This window comes from Aphelocoma coerulescens, chromosome 2 (assembly GCF_041296385.1).
Source record: "Aphelocoma coerulescens isolate FSJ_1873_10779 chromosome 2, UR_Acoe_1.0, whole genome shotgun sequence".
NCBI lineage: Eukaryota > Metazoa > Chordata > Aves > Passeriformes > Corvidae > Aphelocoma > Aphelocoma coerulescens.
Window position 1 is genome coordinate 701,213 of NC_091015.1, and position 16,276 is coordinate 717,488.

At 50.2% G+C, this 16,276-nt stretch overlaps 1 protein-coding gene across 1 annotated transcript in view; it reads right to left on the reverse strand.

Annotated features, from left to right (window-relative positions):
* Positions 1-16,276, reverse strand: part of SMARCC1 (SWI/SNF related BAF chromatin remodeling complex subunit C1) — a 65,736-nt gene that overhangs the window by 28,018 nt on the left and 21,442 nt on the right. The window contains exons 13-21 of the mRNA XM_069006138.1: positions 15,872-15,909; positions 14,635-14,756; positions 14,138-14,209; positions 10,420-10,533; positions 9,570-9,723; positions 9,205-9,318; positions 7,437-7,496; positions 2,954-3,212; positions 1,552-1,713 (exon numbers count right to left, since the gene is read on the reverse strand). Of these exons, the coding sequence (XP_068862239.1) occupies positions 1,552-1,713; positions 2,954-3,212; positions 7,437-7,496; positions 9,205-9,318; positions 9,570-9,723; positions 10,420-10,533; positions 14,138-14,209; positions 14,635-14,756; positions 15,872-15,909 (1,095 nt within the window). The remainder of the gene's footprint in view (positions 1-1,551; positions 1,714-2,953; positions 3,213-7,436; positions 7,497-9,204; positions 9,319-9,569; positions 9,724-10,419; positions 10,534-14,137; positions 14,210-14,634; positions 14,757-15,871; positions 15,910-16,276) is intronic.

Sequence of the window (16,276 nt, forward strand, 5' to 3'; positions counted from 1 at the left end):
CAATGATCCTGTGAGGTCCTTAATAACCCGCAGTGACACCTGTACCGTGAAATATGGGAAAGGGGAACAAAGACTGGAAGGAAAATTTAACTTAAGCTGACCTTATTTTAAAACAACTATGAAATTAAACTCAGCCCCAGACAGAGGAGCACTGAGATTTGGTCTATAGTTCACTTGTAAATAAACCCCAAAGCTTTGTCCTTCCAGCAGAGCTTCGATGCCTGCTGTCAGCTCTGAGGAACAGGGAGCAGCAGATATTCCAGATGTTTCTCTTCCCTTTCCAGCACACAGTGCACATCATCCCAAAGCACCAAGCTGCTCATGGCAAGTCTGTCCCACTGAGTGCAGAACTGAGAGATGTGACAGAAGGGCTGAGTGGTTTGTTTGCTTCTTTTCTATTTAAAAACTATCTTGGTGATTTAAGTGGCATTTTGAAATCTCATTTACTGGGTAGCTGTGCAGTGGACATTAATGCTATAAATAGCAGCCCTCCATGGGTAGCAGTTGATAACTGAGGAGCACCAAACACAGTCCCTTGTGATCCCATCCCACAATCTGGCACCTTGCTCGTGTCCCTGGATGGGGTGACAGCAGGTCAGCTATGAAATGCAGGAGCACATCCCAAATCCAGCCTCCTGGTCGAGCTCCATCACATCCTGCTCAGCTTCACCCAAAGCCAGACATGCCTTTACACGTCCAGTCACTAAATTCACTAAAATCATTTGTGATAAGCTGAACAAAGAAGGAGCCAACAGTGCTGAGAGGAAAACAACAGTGACAAGATGGTAGATCTGCACCCAAACGAGGAGAGCAAAGTCTGAGGAAGCCGTGGGTACAGAGTAAAGTGTCTGCTCCTCCTGCTGGGGAGAGCCATGAGGGTTCAACAGAGAGGGGCCACACAGGGCTTCACTTCCCAGGGAGCTACTTTGACACTCCAGAGTAATGAGGAACCAATTGGCACCAGCCAGGGTTTCAGAGAAGAGACTGAACAGCAGAATATTTGCTGAACACGACAAAACTTAAACCAGAGCTTGTTAACACACACAGGTAATGCCCAGCAGAATTCCAGCACAACCAGAACCATGACTGGATTATCATGTGCCAGTTCAGCACTTCATCAGAAATTCCTCTCCTGCTGCCTTCACAGTGAGCAACAGACTCAGAGCGCCAGACTGACCTGAAAACCCACTGCCCAAACCCCTCAGCTTGCTTTGTCTTAACCCTGCAAAGGCAGCATCCTCCAACTGCTCAACACACCAGCTCATGGAATATCCTGCTCTGGTATTTTTGGTCAGTCCACTCTGTGCATCCCAAGCAACAGCATTTCCACACAGTGAGAGCAGGAAAACAAACCCCTGAAACTCAAGCCAGTCCTGAATTCCTTAGTTCAGTGTCCAGGTCAATCCTGCAGTGAGCAGAACGACCCATCCCCTTTCTCCACACCCCCAACTTCCATCTCCTGCTGGAGGTGGACTTAGGGCTCATCAGGACTCAGAAGAGAATGCCCCAAGGAACCCCACCTGCAGCACTCCACGGGGAGGGAGCACTCACCCATCTTCTCGGGCTCGTCGGGGCCGGTGCCGGCGATGCAGCTGCTCTCCAGGCCGTAGGTGGGATCCACCTTCCCAGAGGCTCGTGCTGCTTCCTGCACTTTCTTCACATGGGCTTCCACCAGCTCCAGGGGCACCTCCTCTCTGACCCGGGAAAACTCCTCTGTGGGACAGGACACAGAAACTGTGGCATTCTGGGGCTTTTGCAGCAAATTAGGTCACGTTTTCTCTGATCGGTGTGCAGGTAAACCCTGGGACAAAGGGAATTCTCAAATATCCGAGTTCCTTCCTGTCACATGAGGTAGCTGATTTTGTCTTTCAGATGTGGCAGTAAAGAGTCTCCTTCCAATTATATAAATTTGTGTTTTATGTGGAAGAACAAGGAAAAATGTGAAAGGAACTATTTTATCAAGTGGACACATCCAGTGTTCACTAGAGACTTGGACCCTCCAGTGCAAGACACACCTACCCATAACAGGAGGTGGAACAGGAGGTCCCTTTAAGGCCCCTTGCAACTCAATCCAATCTGGGAATTCTAGGATCTCTGGCAGATAATTTCCCACAGGTAAAACAGGAAAACTGGAAGATTCACACTGAATTTACCCGGAGCTGCACTGGTGACAGTGGTCAGAGGAACACCATCCACCAGGTGCAACCACATCAGGAGCACGGAGGGCAGAAGGGAACACCAACCATTCCCAGGCACTCAGTGGCCTCTTGGAACCACTCCAACTTCAGAGTGCCTGGGTTGGGAGGGTCTGGAGCCCATGCAGTCCAACCCCTGCCCGGGCAGGGGCACCTGGAGCAGGTGACACAGGAACGTGTCCAGGGGGGTTTGGGATCCCTCTGGAGAGGGAGACTCCAGGCCCCCCTGGGCAGCTGTTCCAGGGCTCTGCCCCCCCTCCATGGAAAGAGGCTCTTCCTCCTGCTGAGCTGGAACTTGTTGTGTTTTGGTTTGTGGCCACTGCTCCTTGTCCTGTCACTGAGCAGAGTCTGGGACCATCCTCTGGCAGCCCTGGGGGAGATTTGTGTGGATTGATGGGATCCCCTCTGAGCCTTCCCTTGTGCAGACTGACCAGGCCCAGCTCCTGCAGTCTCTGCTCATCTGGGAAATGCTCCAGAGCCCTGAACATCTCTGTGGCCCCTGCTGGACCCTCTCCAGCAGCTCCTTGTACTGAGGAGCCCAGGCAGAACTGCACATGATATTCCAGGTGTGCCTGACCGGGGCCACCTGGCTGCAAGCTGGGGATTTCAGGAAAGCAGAACACAAACCTGGGAACAGCAGAGCTTTTCCTACATAAACTGTACCCCGATTTCCATGTCTTACTCATCACTAAGGGCTCGGAACCCCTTTGGCAGGAGGGGCAGGCAGACACAGGGTGAGGGCCGGGGCCGTCTCGTACCGAGGGCGGCCTTGGCGGCGGCCGAGGCCACGCGCGGATCCACCACGGAGGCCAGGAAGGCCACGGTGCTCATGACGGGGTTGCCCGACTGGCTGAAGGGCACGGGCTGGTAGGCCAGGGGGCCCAGCGAGGCGTCCGAGTTCTCCAGGTAGGGATCCTCGATGGGCAGCCGCAGGAAGTGCAGGATGCACTCGTCCTGCGTGCGGCTGCCCACGTGCTCCGACACCTTGTTCCAGTCGTCCTTGTACATCTCCAGGGCCTGCAAAAGGCAAAAGCAGCGGATACACACGGATTGCTAGGGAAAACAACGCTGCTTTGGGCAGAAAGACTTTCCATACTGCTTATTGTGGTGATGGAACAATAAATGGTGATCAGACAACTATTAAAGATCTTTTTTTTCTGGTATCAAAATTATCTGCAGAAGAAATACGAGCATTTCCCTGGGGTATGAGTGACATGGATGCCACAGGGATCATCACATGAGTGGATGCTGTTACTGTATCAGAAAGAACTGTCAGAAGACTTGGGATTTACTAATATTCACACAGTAGGTGTTCCCCACCTGGCTTCCACAGAGAACTGAACCTGCCGTTCCTACCAAGTCTCACCATTCTTTAATTCCCATCCCTACCCCCGAGTGCTCTTGCATTCCCTCCCTGAACACAGGAAGCTCCTTGGGGCAGGAACAGGATTTATTTCTCACATATGGACCGGCTGTGATGGTGAAATCCAGTCTATAGATCCAACAGATGTTATGGAAGTGGAAAAGCACCAAACCAATACACCGGGGAAAAGAGGGAAATCTATCCCACATCCTGAGGCCAGGAGAGAGCAGCTCTCCAGGAGCTGTGCACCAGTGTGATTCCTGTTAACATCCAGGCTAACAAATTATTACTGGGTAGATAAGGCACCTGATAAAGTAAGAACTTCCAGATTATATCAAAGATGTAATTCTGAGTTTCAGTCATTTTTAAAGTTCCTCAAGAAAAGTCTTAAAACAATTTAACAGCAATGAGCTCCTGAAGGCCCTGTACTAGTTCCTGAAAAACCAACACATTAATCCTGTAAAACCCTCCAAGTCAAGCCTAATAAATTATTACTCCTTAACAAGCCATTTTTCTCCCTGAAAATCGTTTTAGTGAAGCATCTGGACAGTATAAAATAAATACTGACATATCCTGAACCATTAACTGTGACATTTCTGAGAGGATTCATGGTGCATTCACCCAGAAAAGGCAAAAAAACCATTTGAGATTCTTGCAAAAGATGTTCAATGTGACAGTGAGTTTTCCCAAGTAAATTTCTCCCACAAGGCTGAGAACTCCCAGAAATCTCAACCTTCAGGGTCAGTCTCAACCTTCCAGACTGACTTAACTCCCGGAGCAAGGAGGGAGAACTTGGAGCTGGGCTGGATCTGCCAGAGGTCCCAGGGAGGACACGCCCAAGGTGGGAGAGCAGAGCACAGAGGGACACAACGCTCCTGTGCTGGGGCTTTCAGCACTTCCCAGGGACAAGGGGAAGATCCAAAGTGAGCCATCAGCCTGGTGCTCAGAGCTCCTCCATCTGGGAAGGGCCCAGAATATGTAACAACTTCTATGGAACACCAAGGCCATGCTGGATGGGGCTTGGAGCAACTTGGGATAGTGGAAGGTGGGGTGGGGTGGGGTGGGATGAGCTCTCAGGTCCCTTCCAAACACACTGGTTTCTTCAGGAGGAAAAGTGTTTCAGTATTTGTTTGGTTAAAACAGAACCTCTGAGAATTCCTCAAGGACAAAGTATTGACCTGAATGGGGCCCTCAGGCCCATCGTGGATGCAGGAGGTCAGCTGAGGTCATGAAAATGCTCCTGCTTGCAAAGATGTGGAAGCAAACTGGCTACAAGGACAGATAATTCAATGGCAAAGCATCAGAGATCCAGCACAGATCAAACTGGAGAAACACGCCCCAGCTGCCTCAGTGGGCAGCACTTCCCAGCCCCCTGACCCCAGAGGGATTTCAGCTGAAACCTGGCTCAAGTTTCTCTCTCACAGCCAGGTCTGGCTGCTTAACTTGGGTGGGGAGGGGGAAACCCCCCGTGCATCTCCAGAAGCCTCTGGCTCCGTGCTCCCTCCCTCCCTCCCAGCAGCAGCAGTGGGATCAGCTGGGCAGTGCCCGACTGGGAACGGCCCCGAGGAGCTCAGCTGGGTGGGGAGAACACCCAGGAGCTGCTGAGACCCCAAGCAACACCACGGAGGGTTGTGAGAGCTCCATGGGAGGAGCCACTTGGCTTGGGAATGAACCTCGACAGCCTGGTCCCCACCATGGGAATCAACATTCCCCAGCCCTGCTGAGCCCTCCTGCTGCCCCTGGGATCTTCCAAGGGGGCTTTGGGTAAATGAGACTGCTCAGCTCAGTAGGTCACACCCTAGGGAGATACTGATTCTCTGCTCAGCCTTTACTTCCCTTTCCCTAACTGCATCTCTGGCCTCTCCGTTCCTGTCTCCATTCCTAACCCCACCAGCACACGAGATCAGCTCTGCTTCTCAACCCCCAAATTCCTGCTTTCTGCTCCTTCTCCTTCCCCGTCTGTTGTTTTCCTGCCAGACAAACCCTCGCTCACAAGAAATGTCCTTCCTAAAAATAGCTGAAAATGCACTTAACTCTGCCTGAGCCGTGGAGACACGGAGGGGGCTGTGCAGGGAGGGTTGGTTTGGGGAGCAAAACTCTATTTCCTCCCCCAAATTATTCAGTCAACAGGCAGAAAGCCAATAATTATTTCAGATACGATTTATTATTTGGAACTTCACTGCATATCTATCTGCCCAAAGCTACCCTGAGGATTTAATTGGACTGAGCTGGCTCGTTACAGCTGAATTACTTATGGTTGAACTGATATACTCTTTACTGATTTATTCATAGAGCAAATCCATGAAAAAGGAGGAACCAAAACATTATTAATTTAAACTCATTAAATAGGATTGCAATCTCAAGATTTAGGGGGGGTTTTGGTTTGTTTTATACATAGAGTATGTCACTAGATTATTTCATGAGGCTACAATGTGCAGTGTATGGCCATAAGCTAAAAACACACCAACCAATGAATTTTAAATATAGTACTATTAATATTAAATATTTAAATAATACATTTAAATAAATAATAAAGGAAAGAAGTCAGGGTATCAAGGCATTAGCCTTGTTTCTCCCTACAAGAACACCATGGAAAACATCTGAGCTGTTTACACCCTAAAAGCAAAATTTTTCCATGTGCCAATAGAAAAGTATTGGCTAAACAGTGAATATCAACCTAAAATAAATAGAAATAAAAGAGAGATTTTGGCTGTTCGATGACCACACTCCATATGTGTGAAGGCTGAATCACAGCTGCTGAGTTGGCACTGACACAGGCCCATCCTCCAGGCTTTTCCCTAGGAAATTAACTTTTCAATGGGTTTATTGACACATGGGAAGACAAAAAAGCTGAAACAACCAGGCAATTGCAGTTTGCTTTGAGCTCTGCAAGTAACACCCAACAAAAGCAGAGCCCCAAACTGGAATTCCTAGAACTAAAAATTACATTAAAAGAAAGAAATCAGCCATGCAGCCTCTCCATCAGGAAAACGTTCCCGTGAAAGCAAAGCTGGGGAGAAGAGATTTTCTTTACAGGAAGTGGCAGCACTTTAAATTATTTCAGGCCACTGAGATTCTTCTTCTGCTGCAGCAGAGAGAAACAACTGCCCTGATGTGAGAGCCCAGAACAGGCCTCTGCAGCTCCTCGGGAGAGTTTCCATCCCCACTGCAATTCCAGGAGATCCAACCATCCCCGTGTGGCTCCAGAGCTTCACATGAAGCCACCTGGGGCCACCAGCCTGCAGCAGCTCCTGGAGCTCATTGGAAGGGACCTCATGGAGTCATCTCAGGGATTTTTTTTTTTTGTAGGCTTCCAGAAAAAGCTCAAAGAACACCCCAAGTGCAGCTACAGGGAAAACGAGGAGGAGGTGGATGGGATGAAGGAGCTACCAAAGAACTCCCCTTCTCAGATGCCTCAGCTGTTTCTCAACCAGTTCAACTTCCAAAATGAGCTGTTTCCCCAAGCTGTGGCATGGCTGGGGTCTGGAGTGATCACCAGAATTTCCAAGTGTTTATCTGAGTGCCAGGCAAACCTTTACCTGAATTACTTACCACTATTTGAATTACTTACATTATTTCCTACTGTGAGTCCAGCTGAATGAAAACACCTCTCTGCACTGCAAAACCTGTTCTTGACTTATACAAAATTCTTAAATGCTTCATTTCTGGCTTGGAGGTCCAAGTTAGAACCAAACCTTAAACACAGGCAGCCCCTCTCTCACAGAGATGCTCCTGCCATCTCTTTCTGGTAGCAACATTCTTGTAGCCATGATGGCAGTAGTCATCTAGCTCCGAAAAATGCACATGCAGATTTTTAAAGGCTGAACTACCCCTGCTGGTTTGGTTTCCTACCCTTTGGCTTGGCCTCACGAACTCACCTCTAACAGCAGCAGTGTCTCCTGCTCTGTCCATTCTCTGCCAGCACTTGCACCTTTACTCTACAAAAGACAGGAGGGGAAGATAAAGGTGAAACACAGGACTTGCACAAAACCTTGTAGAAGAAAATACTGAGGAGGAAAGGGGAAGAATCTGTTATTTGATCCACTCAAACCTCCCCCCTCCAGCAGCCCCTGGTGACCCCGTGCAGAGGTTCATGCCCTCAGTGAAGGCACAGCTGGGGGTTACACATCCCAACTTCCCACCATGCCTTCCCAAGCTGAAGGAAAGGCATCTGGCACCTTTTCCTCCCAGTCATCCTGCACACACAGCAAAGAGGATTTCCCTCAACAGTAAACCCCCTGAGTGCTGAAGGCAGAATGGGCTGTGCATGGTCCAAAATAAGTTAATCTATCTCCAAGTTCATCAGTAACTCAGCAAAGAAATAACAACTCTTCACAGGGGGATGAGCTGTGTGAGAAGGCAGAGTAGTTCCAGCAGGATCATCTGCACATCCAGCAATCACCTGCTCCAAGGGCTGCTGCTCCCCAATCTACACCTCGTGGTAAACTGCTCAGATTGGATAAAAACCCCAAATTCATGGTGAAACTTGCCCTCCCGTGACACCCTGACCCAGCACAAAAGCAGCCTGGGACCTGTTCCTAAGGAACATCAGCACCACTGGATAGCTCCGTGCTAGACCAAAAGGAAGAGGCTATTTAGGATAATAAATGTTATCTCCAGCTGCATTTCAAACAGCTCATTAACCCACAGAGAACATTAATCAATGTGAGTCACCCAACTGCTGCTCTCCACAGCCAAAACCCCCAGCACACAGAAACCAACCAGGGAAATCTGCCAACAAACCCGCTCCAGTTCACAGCTCCTGTGAACAGAGCCAGAGCCCAGAACCAACTACAGATTTATCAATTTGGAGAATATTTACACCTCCCCTAACAAGTGAAAAAGTCAATCCATCACAGGTGAGATGGAACCAGCTTTATAAAAAATACTCATCTCTAGACCTGCTTTGGGTTTGTGGGGTTTTTAATGAAGGTCTGAAGTGGTGAACAGTGTTTAAACAGTTATTTCTTAGGTTTAAATAGTGACCTCTGAGGACAATGAACAATGACACAGAATCAGCCTGATGCCACCTACAAGAGGCACCACCCAGCTCTGGGGATTCCCACTGGAGGCTGTGCTGAGGTAACGTGGCATTCCCACAGCACCTCCAGGGACACACAGGGAGAAGGGAAAGGCAGGAGCTTGTGGAATCAACTCATCACTGCAGCCATGTCTCCCAGTCTAATGATCCTGTGTAACAGCCTGCAGTGACAGGGCCCCAAGGTCCCCTGCACCGGCCCCAGGACACCCAAACCCGTGGGGATAGGGGTCCCTGTTTGTCAGCCCAGAAACCCTGCTCAGACTGGAACACAGGAGAGTCAGTGATCCTGCTGGAAGCTCTCTGTGTCCTGAGCCATTGGGTGGTTTGCTCATTTGGAACTGTTCCAGCAGGGCGTGCAGGAACACAAGGAGTTTGGGATCTGAAGGCTGGCAGCGTGCACTTGTCTGGGAAGTTGTCCATGTCTTTATTCCTATGAAATCAGAATTCTAGCACAACCTCCCAGCGCAGTGTCCTGCACAGGGATGGAAGACATCCAAACCAGGAATGGGGGAGCAACACAAGTCACCCCTGTGACACAAAGTGGGGGACACTTGAGGAATGACAAAGCTCCCTGGCAGCTGTAGGGAGAATCCCAGGACACTTGCCTTGGCCAAAGTCTTTTTGGAGTAGATGTCTGTGCGAAGGCCGAAGTTCTGCAGGTCAGTTGGCTTCTCCTTGTTTTTCTCAGGAAAGCTCAGCATCTGCTGGGCAGCTGGAACCTGGGAACAAACGTTACAGGGGAAAGGGGCAGGAATTCAAAGTTAATGTTTGCAACAGAGCACAGACTGGACAGAGAAGCTGAACACAAGCCCAAGACATTAAAACAAATCTCTGAGCAATGTGTGTGAGTGGTTCTGCACAGACCTGCCCCAAATGCTCAGCCCAGCTGGTCAGGAAGGGGACATTTCACCCAGCTGGGCACAGGCTCCTCTGCTGGAGAGAGCCCAGGCACCCCCGGCCCTGGGCTCACCTGCGGGGTGCGGATGTGCAGGGGCATCAGCCCCGAGGGGGTGTCGGCCAGCACGTTGAAGTGGGGGGTGGGAGGGGGCCCCATGGCCATGGGGCGGCTCTCGGGATCCACCTGGTAGTTGATGAGCCCCCACTGCTCCAGGAAGGCGTGGACCCTGTGGAAAACAGGACAAATCCAACTTTTACCACCGAAGTTCCACTTGTGTTCCGTGCAGGGGTGACAAAGGACAAAGCTGATGTTTCTGGATCAAACACAGAGCCAGGAGCTTCTCTAGGCCTTCATTAATCCCAAACAGCAAAATGAATCCCAGAGCAGGAGCTCTGCGCACACCTGAGGGCACTTGAGTGTGATGTATGAACCAAAGCCTGACTGTGTGTCCAGTTCTGGGCCCTAAAGGAAGACCCTGAGGGACTGGAGCGTGTCCAGAGCAGGGAACGGAGCTGGGAAGGGGCTGGAGCCCCAGGAGTGGCTGAGGGAGCTGGGAAAGGGGCTCAGCCTGGAGCAAAGGAGGCTCAGGGGGGACCTTGTGGCTCTGCACAAGTCCCTGACAGGAGGGGGCAGCCGGGGGGGTCGGGCTCTGCTGCCAGGGAACAGGGACAGGAGGAGAGGGAACGGCCTCAGGCTGGGCCAGGGGAGGCTCAGGGTGGACACCAGCAGGAATTTCCCCATGGAAAGGGTGGTCAGGCCTTGGCAGGGGCTGCCCAGAGAGGTGCCCTGGAGGTGGCACTCAGTGCTCTGGTGGGGATCAATCTCAGAGGGGTTTTCCACCCTCAGTTATTCTGTGATCTTGCTGACACCTGCAAATGTCCAAGAGCTCCAAGCCCCAAAGCCCCCGAGCCCCCGCTGTCACCTCATGACGGCGCAGACGTCCCCGGTGAGGTTCCTCCTGCAGGCAGTGCTGGTCAGGTACTCCTGCGGGTTCAGCCGATACGTGTCGATCATGAAGTTCCTGTAGGCCAGGTATCTGCAACACAGCGGCCACCAGCTCGTGTCCCCTCACCTCTCACAGGTCAGGGCACTCATTTTAATGTCCACTCCCCCAAACACCCCTTACTGACCAGGAAACACCAACACATCTCTTTCATTGGTGAAATTTCAGAACCAGCACCAAAAGCAACGGGTAAGTGGGATTCACACTCTGCCACACTGCTTCACTCGGGATTTTCCCCGTGTTTGGATTAGCAGCACATGGAAACATGTCTAAATTGTAAATCACACAATTATCTGTTGTAACTTGGTCACTGACCAAATATTCCCACAACAGAATAGAAGCTGCAGGAAAAAAATAACGGGGTCTGGTCTTCACATGGGACAGGATAAATAATCCTTGTGCATTCCCTGTGTGAGGCTGGCAGGAAAAAAGCTGCACAGGAAAGCAGAAGTGGATGGAACACTGCTGTGGCTGCATGCAGAGTTTTTAATGGATGAAGGGATGAGGCAGGAAAGGCTGAGAACAGCAACATGGAGAAGAAAAGATCTCTGAGAAGCAGAGCACAAGAGCCCAGAGCCAGCACAGCTGGGAACAGCTGGAGCAGAAACAATCCCTGAGAGATTCCCATATCTGGAATATACGGATGCTTCCTAATACCAATTATCCCTAAGAAAATAAACTGCCATAAAATTATTGATAGCCCTGCTCTTTGGAGGGAACAAACCCAATCTGCCAAAGACAGGCTGGCACCATCCAAGCTGGATGGGGCTTGGAGCAACCTGGACTATGGAAGGTGTCCCAGCCCATGGCAGAGTGGAATGAGACGGGCTTTAAGGTCCTTTCCAACCCAAACCATCCCAGGATTCTATGAAGTCAGTATCCCATGCAAAGCTGTGTGTAAAACAGTGGTTTGTAAGCAGATTTCTGCCTTTGGAAAATTCCTGGGGGGAATGTTTCACATGCAATGTGTGAAGCAGCTGGGAACCAAAAATATAAATCATCCAGGCAAGGCCCAAGCAGGCAGATGCTGCAAGCACATGTCCTTGCCAAAATCCCACATCTTCCTCCTGACCAAATCATATGTGCAACTGGCTGGAAGGAAATTGCTGGAGTAGGTGTTTGGCTCCATGTGGGATGTTTGGGAGGCTAGAAACAAAAAGGAGCTTCTTCCACAGAGGAACACCGAGAAACACTTCTGAATGCTCCGGGGGAGGAGGGGAAGAACCTGCCCAGGAACAGGTCTTGGCTGCAGAAATTAATATTTATTAGCAAAGGTCACATCACGAGGTGGAGAGAGAAGCCAAAGACAGAAACATCCCCAGGTTTATCCTGAAGGGAGACGGTTTTGAGCCACGACACGACCCATCAGCTAAACCCTGTCGCCAGTGAGAAGAGAAGTCAAGCAGGATTTAGTTCAATCCCTTTTCAGCCAGGGCCCACCCCCAGGCACTGCTGTCACAAGGATGAACCTGTGTGAGCTCCCCAAACACGGTGTTTTGGCCTGAACATTCAGCTGGAGGCTGGAGGCGACTCATCTCCATTCAGAGGGATGTTCCTCTTTTATTTCAAAAGAAAACACAAAGCCAGGACCACGTGCTACTCCTACAATCCCGAAATGGCACCAAAAATAGATCTCCAGGCTGACACGAGGACTGGGAGCAGTCCCCAGCCTGCTCCTCTCACAGGCAGTAACCAGCAGCAGCCCAGGGAGCAGCATCAGGAGAGCTGATGTTGTGATGCCAACAGGAAAAGGGCCCTGGGACTGCAGTGACAATCACAGGGGTGAGAGATGCAGGAGATAAACATTCCTTCCACATTCCAGCTGTCTGCTGCCTCACACTGAGAAACCCCCAAAGTACAACTTGCTGAGCAGCAAAAGTGATGGGACAGAGTTAGTGCTGGATGGAGCTTGGAACAAACCCCTTCTGGAATGGCAGGAGTGGAACAAGAGGAGCTTTGCAGTCCCTTCCACCCAGGCCATGCAGGACTCTGGGATCCAGCTGTGGTTACTCTGCACTCACACCTGCAGAGAAGCCGTGAGGACAGACCACGGACTGGAAATCCTTGGGGTGCCAGGGGCCTCAGGGGGTGTCTGAGCCAAGCTCCTCCTCAAGCCATGAATTTTCACCAGGTTTCTCAGGGCTTTGTCCAGGAAGGCCTGAAAGACTCCAAGGAGGAGCAATCCCAACTCCCCAAGGCCCCATGCCAGTGCCTCATCTTGTTCAGAGCTCAAAACTCCCCTTTTCTCGAGCCAGAACCTGCTGTTTCAGCCTGACCTGCTTCTGCCCTGTCACAGGCTCAGGACCTCCTGGGGCAGGGGACAAACACCCCAAGGGCCCAGGAGAAAGGGCAGTCTCTAGTTTCTATTCCTTTATCAGATCCAAAGCATCACAGACCAACAGCCACACCTGAGGTGGGAGATTCCAGCACAAGGACAATCTGGGGGAATTCTCCTCCCCAGGCTGGGACAGCTGGGGGTGCTCACCTGGAGAAGAGAAGGATCCAGGGAGAGCTCAGAGCCCCTTGCAGGGCCTAAAGGGGCTCCAGGAGAGCTGCAGAGGGACTGGGGACGAGGCATGGAGGGACAGGACACAGGGAATGGCTTCCCACTGCCAGAGGGCAGGGATGGATGGGAGATTGGGAATTGGGAATTGCTGGCTAGGAAGGTGGGCAGGCCCTGGCACAGGGTGGCCAGAGCAGCTGTGGCTGCCCCTGGATCCCTGGCAGTGTCCAAGGCCAGGCTGGACATTGGGGCTTGGAGCAGCCTGGGACAGTGGGAGGTGTCCCTGCCCATGGCAGGGGTGGCACTGGGTGTTTTTCAAGTTCCTTTGCAGCCCAAACCATTCTGGGATTCCAGGAAATGCTGTGTATGAGAAATGCAGGGCCCAGGTGACATTAGGACAATGAGGAGACACCTCAAACGCTTCCTTTAGGACTTGATTGAAAAACCACTTTTTAAAATCCACAAAAGCTGCTTTGCAACCAGGCCAAGATTTGACACCAGGACAAAGTGACCCCAACCAGCCCAGTCCCACTGCCCACATTGACCAGCACACAGACTGGTGTCCAAATCCAGGATTTTCCAGATTGAAATCTCAGGTTTTAGGATCATTTTAATAGAAACAAGCATATTGTTCAAAAGCCTTTGACCACCTTCCTTTATCCACCACCTTTCAAGATCACTCAGAATAAGCAAACCCAGAACAGAAAATTCACTCCACAGCCAGGAGTCTGAGAGGATCTACAACACACAGAAATCCAGAAATACAGCATGGCATGAGGAGAGAGGGAGGAGTAAGGAGGATTATTCCACTTCTACCCTTTCATGACATTTTTAGGTGACACTGGAGGTTGATCACATCATGTACCACACACAGTTCAAGAAGTTGTTCCAGTATTACTTGGGAGAAAGTAGTTTTATTTTACCTGGATAACCACTGGTAAATATCACTTTGATATTTAAACTTCTATCTCTACCACAACGATGTACAAACATCATCAGTGGCTCTGTCCCTCCTTCAGGGCCCTACAGGAAGTACCAGCCTCACACACCCCCAGCTGTGTCCACAGGATTTATGGGATGGGAAGCTCCTTCATCCTGCCACGCTGTCCCTGCCCATATTCACGTTTTACTCACATTTCTGGAGTCTTGGACTTGTTTTTCCCATTGAAGAATTCCGGAAGCGCACGACGTTCAATCACGTGGATACTGCAACAAAAACAGTTCAGATGTCACATCCTGAACAGCCTCCAAGGAGGATTCCAAGCTGGAACAAATATCCTCCCTCTATAATCAGTGACTTCTCTCAAAGTCAAGCTCTGAAGCAAAATAAAAAGGCTTTTAGAAGTAGAGACAAGCACAGAATGATCACACAAAGACCAGAGAAGTAAAAGAGAGAAAGGAATTAAGGTGGGAATCAGGGGGAAATCAGTGTAAGCAAAAACTGCTGAGCAGGCAGAGTGAAGATCTCTGCTGTTTGAAATTCCTTTCCTCACTCCCAGTCCCTGAGAACGGCCAGAACGATTTAAACACAAAACACGGGAACCAGACCTGAGCAACAGCCACTCCTTCAGCTCTGAGGCTGATTTATGAGAAGACAAAACCAACAGAAGTCTCCCCCAGCTCCCTCTCACCAGTTGTAGTCGAACCAGGAGGCGTAGCTGGGGATGATGATGTGGTTGGTCTGCTCGGTGACGTTGTCCTCCCCCGGGTCGATGGAGCGGCTCTGGTCGCCCTTGTTGGGGTCCTCGTCCTCCTGAGGCACAGAGGGGACACCGCACTCAGAGGGGACCCCTGAGCACCCTGACACTGCAGGGTGAGTGCAGGACGGGCTTCCCAACCCCACATGGATTCTGTGACACCCCCAGGAGGAGGAAGAGCTTTGGTCTCTCTCTGCTGCTCCACAGAAGCCTCCTGTGAACAGCTGCTGTTCTGCACCTCAAGTTCCAGCAGAAGTCAACTCCTGACCCCAAAGGATCATGAGGAAGGCACAGAGGAGGCATCAAAACAGGGTCAGGACATGACAAGAACTGCACAAAACCCCTCAGGTGTTGTTTGAGCAACGTTAAAATAACCAAGCCCCCACAGGCAGACCCTAAGGAGCCAGTGGCATCAATAATGGATCTTTGTCTGGGACTGAGCTCCCCCAAGACAACAAGGTACACTCTGAGCACATTCAGTGATCTGACAACTGTAAAAAACAGTGCCTGGCATGCCACAAATGCAACTCAGTACATAAACTACCCCTGCAGCTCTATTGAAATGAGCAGGAAGCAGGGTTTAGATTTAGTCTAAGCAGGGTTTAGATTTAGTCCTAAAACCTAAAAAAAAAAAAAAGCAAAACCTCTGAAAAACCTCTCATCTGAAAAATGCTTCTTGGAAAACACTTGGCATCTGTCTCCTCATTCTCCTTTTTAATATACTAGGTTTAGAAACACCAAGTAATCCCACAGAATCTGGAGAGGTTTATAATGACAAACCCTCAATCCTGTCCGTAACTGATTTAATCTTACAGATCACTCAAAAATTAGTACAGGTGAAGCTGCTGAAGGTGAGATTAAGATCTTGACAGGACACAGGGAATGGCTTTGAAGAGAAAGAGGGCAGGGTTGGATGGGATACTGGGAAGGAATTCTTCCTGGTGAGGGGCTGGGCTGGAATTGCCAGAGCAGCTGTGGCTGCCCCTGGATCCCTGGCAGTGCCCAAGGCCAGGCTGGACATTGGGGCTTGGAGCAACCTGGGATAGGGGAAGGTGTCCCTGCCATGGCAGGGGTGGAATGGGATGATCCCTGAGGTCCCTTCCAACCCAAACCATCTGGGATTCTACAATCTCAGCTGTTACCAAATTTAGGAAGAACCAGGTGCTGTTACCTTTCCTCCAGTTGCCACTGTCTCCTCATCCTGCTCATCTGAAAGGTAAAAACATTGAGAATTACACCAATAAAACTCATTTAAATGCTCACGAGCCTTTCCAGCAACACCACTGTGTAACTGGAAAGAAGCAAAGTGGATCCCACATCACTACAGCAATTACACCTCTACCTATCCCAGACCAGGGAACAGGTAAGAACACAGAGGAAGGATAATTAGAATATCTCAACACTTCAGAATCCATAATTAATTACTTCCTTTCCCAGTGTCCTAGATGAGCCTTGTGTAATAAGATATGGGATACAAGTTTGTATCTTGTGTCAAGGCTCAACAAAGCTCAGGGCACCTGTGATTTACCTCGATTCCCAGTAAAAAAATAAAAACTCTTTTATGTGTGTCATGTTA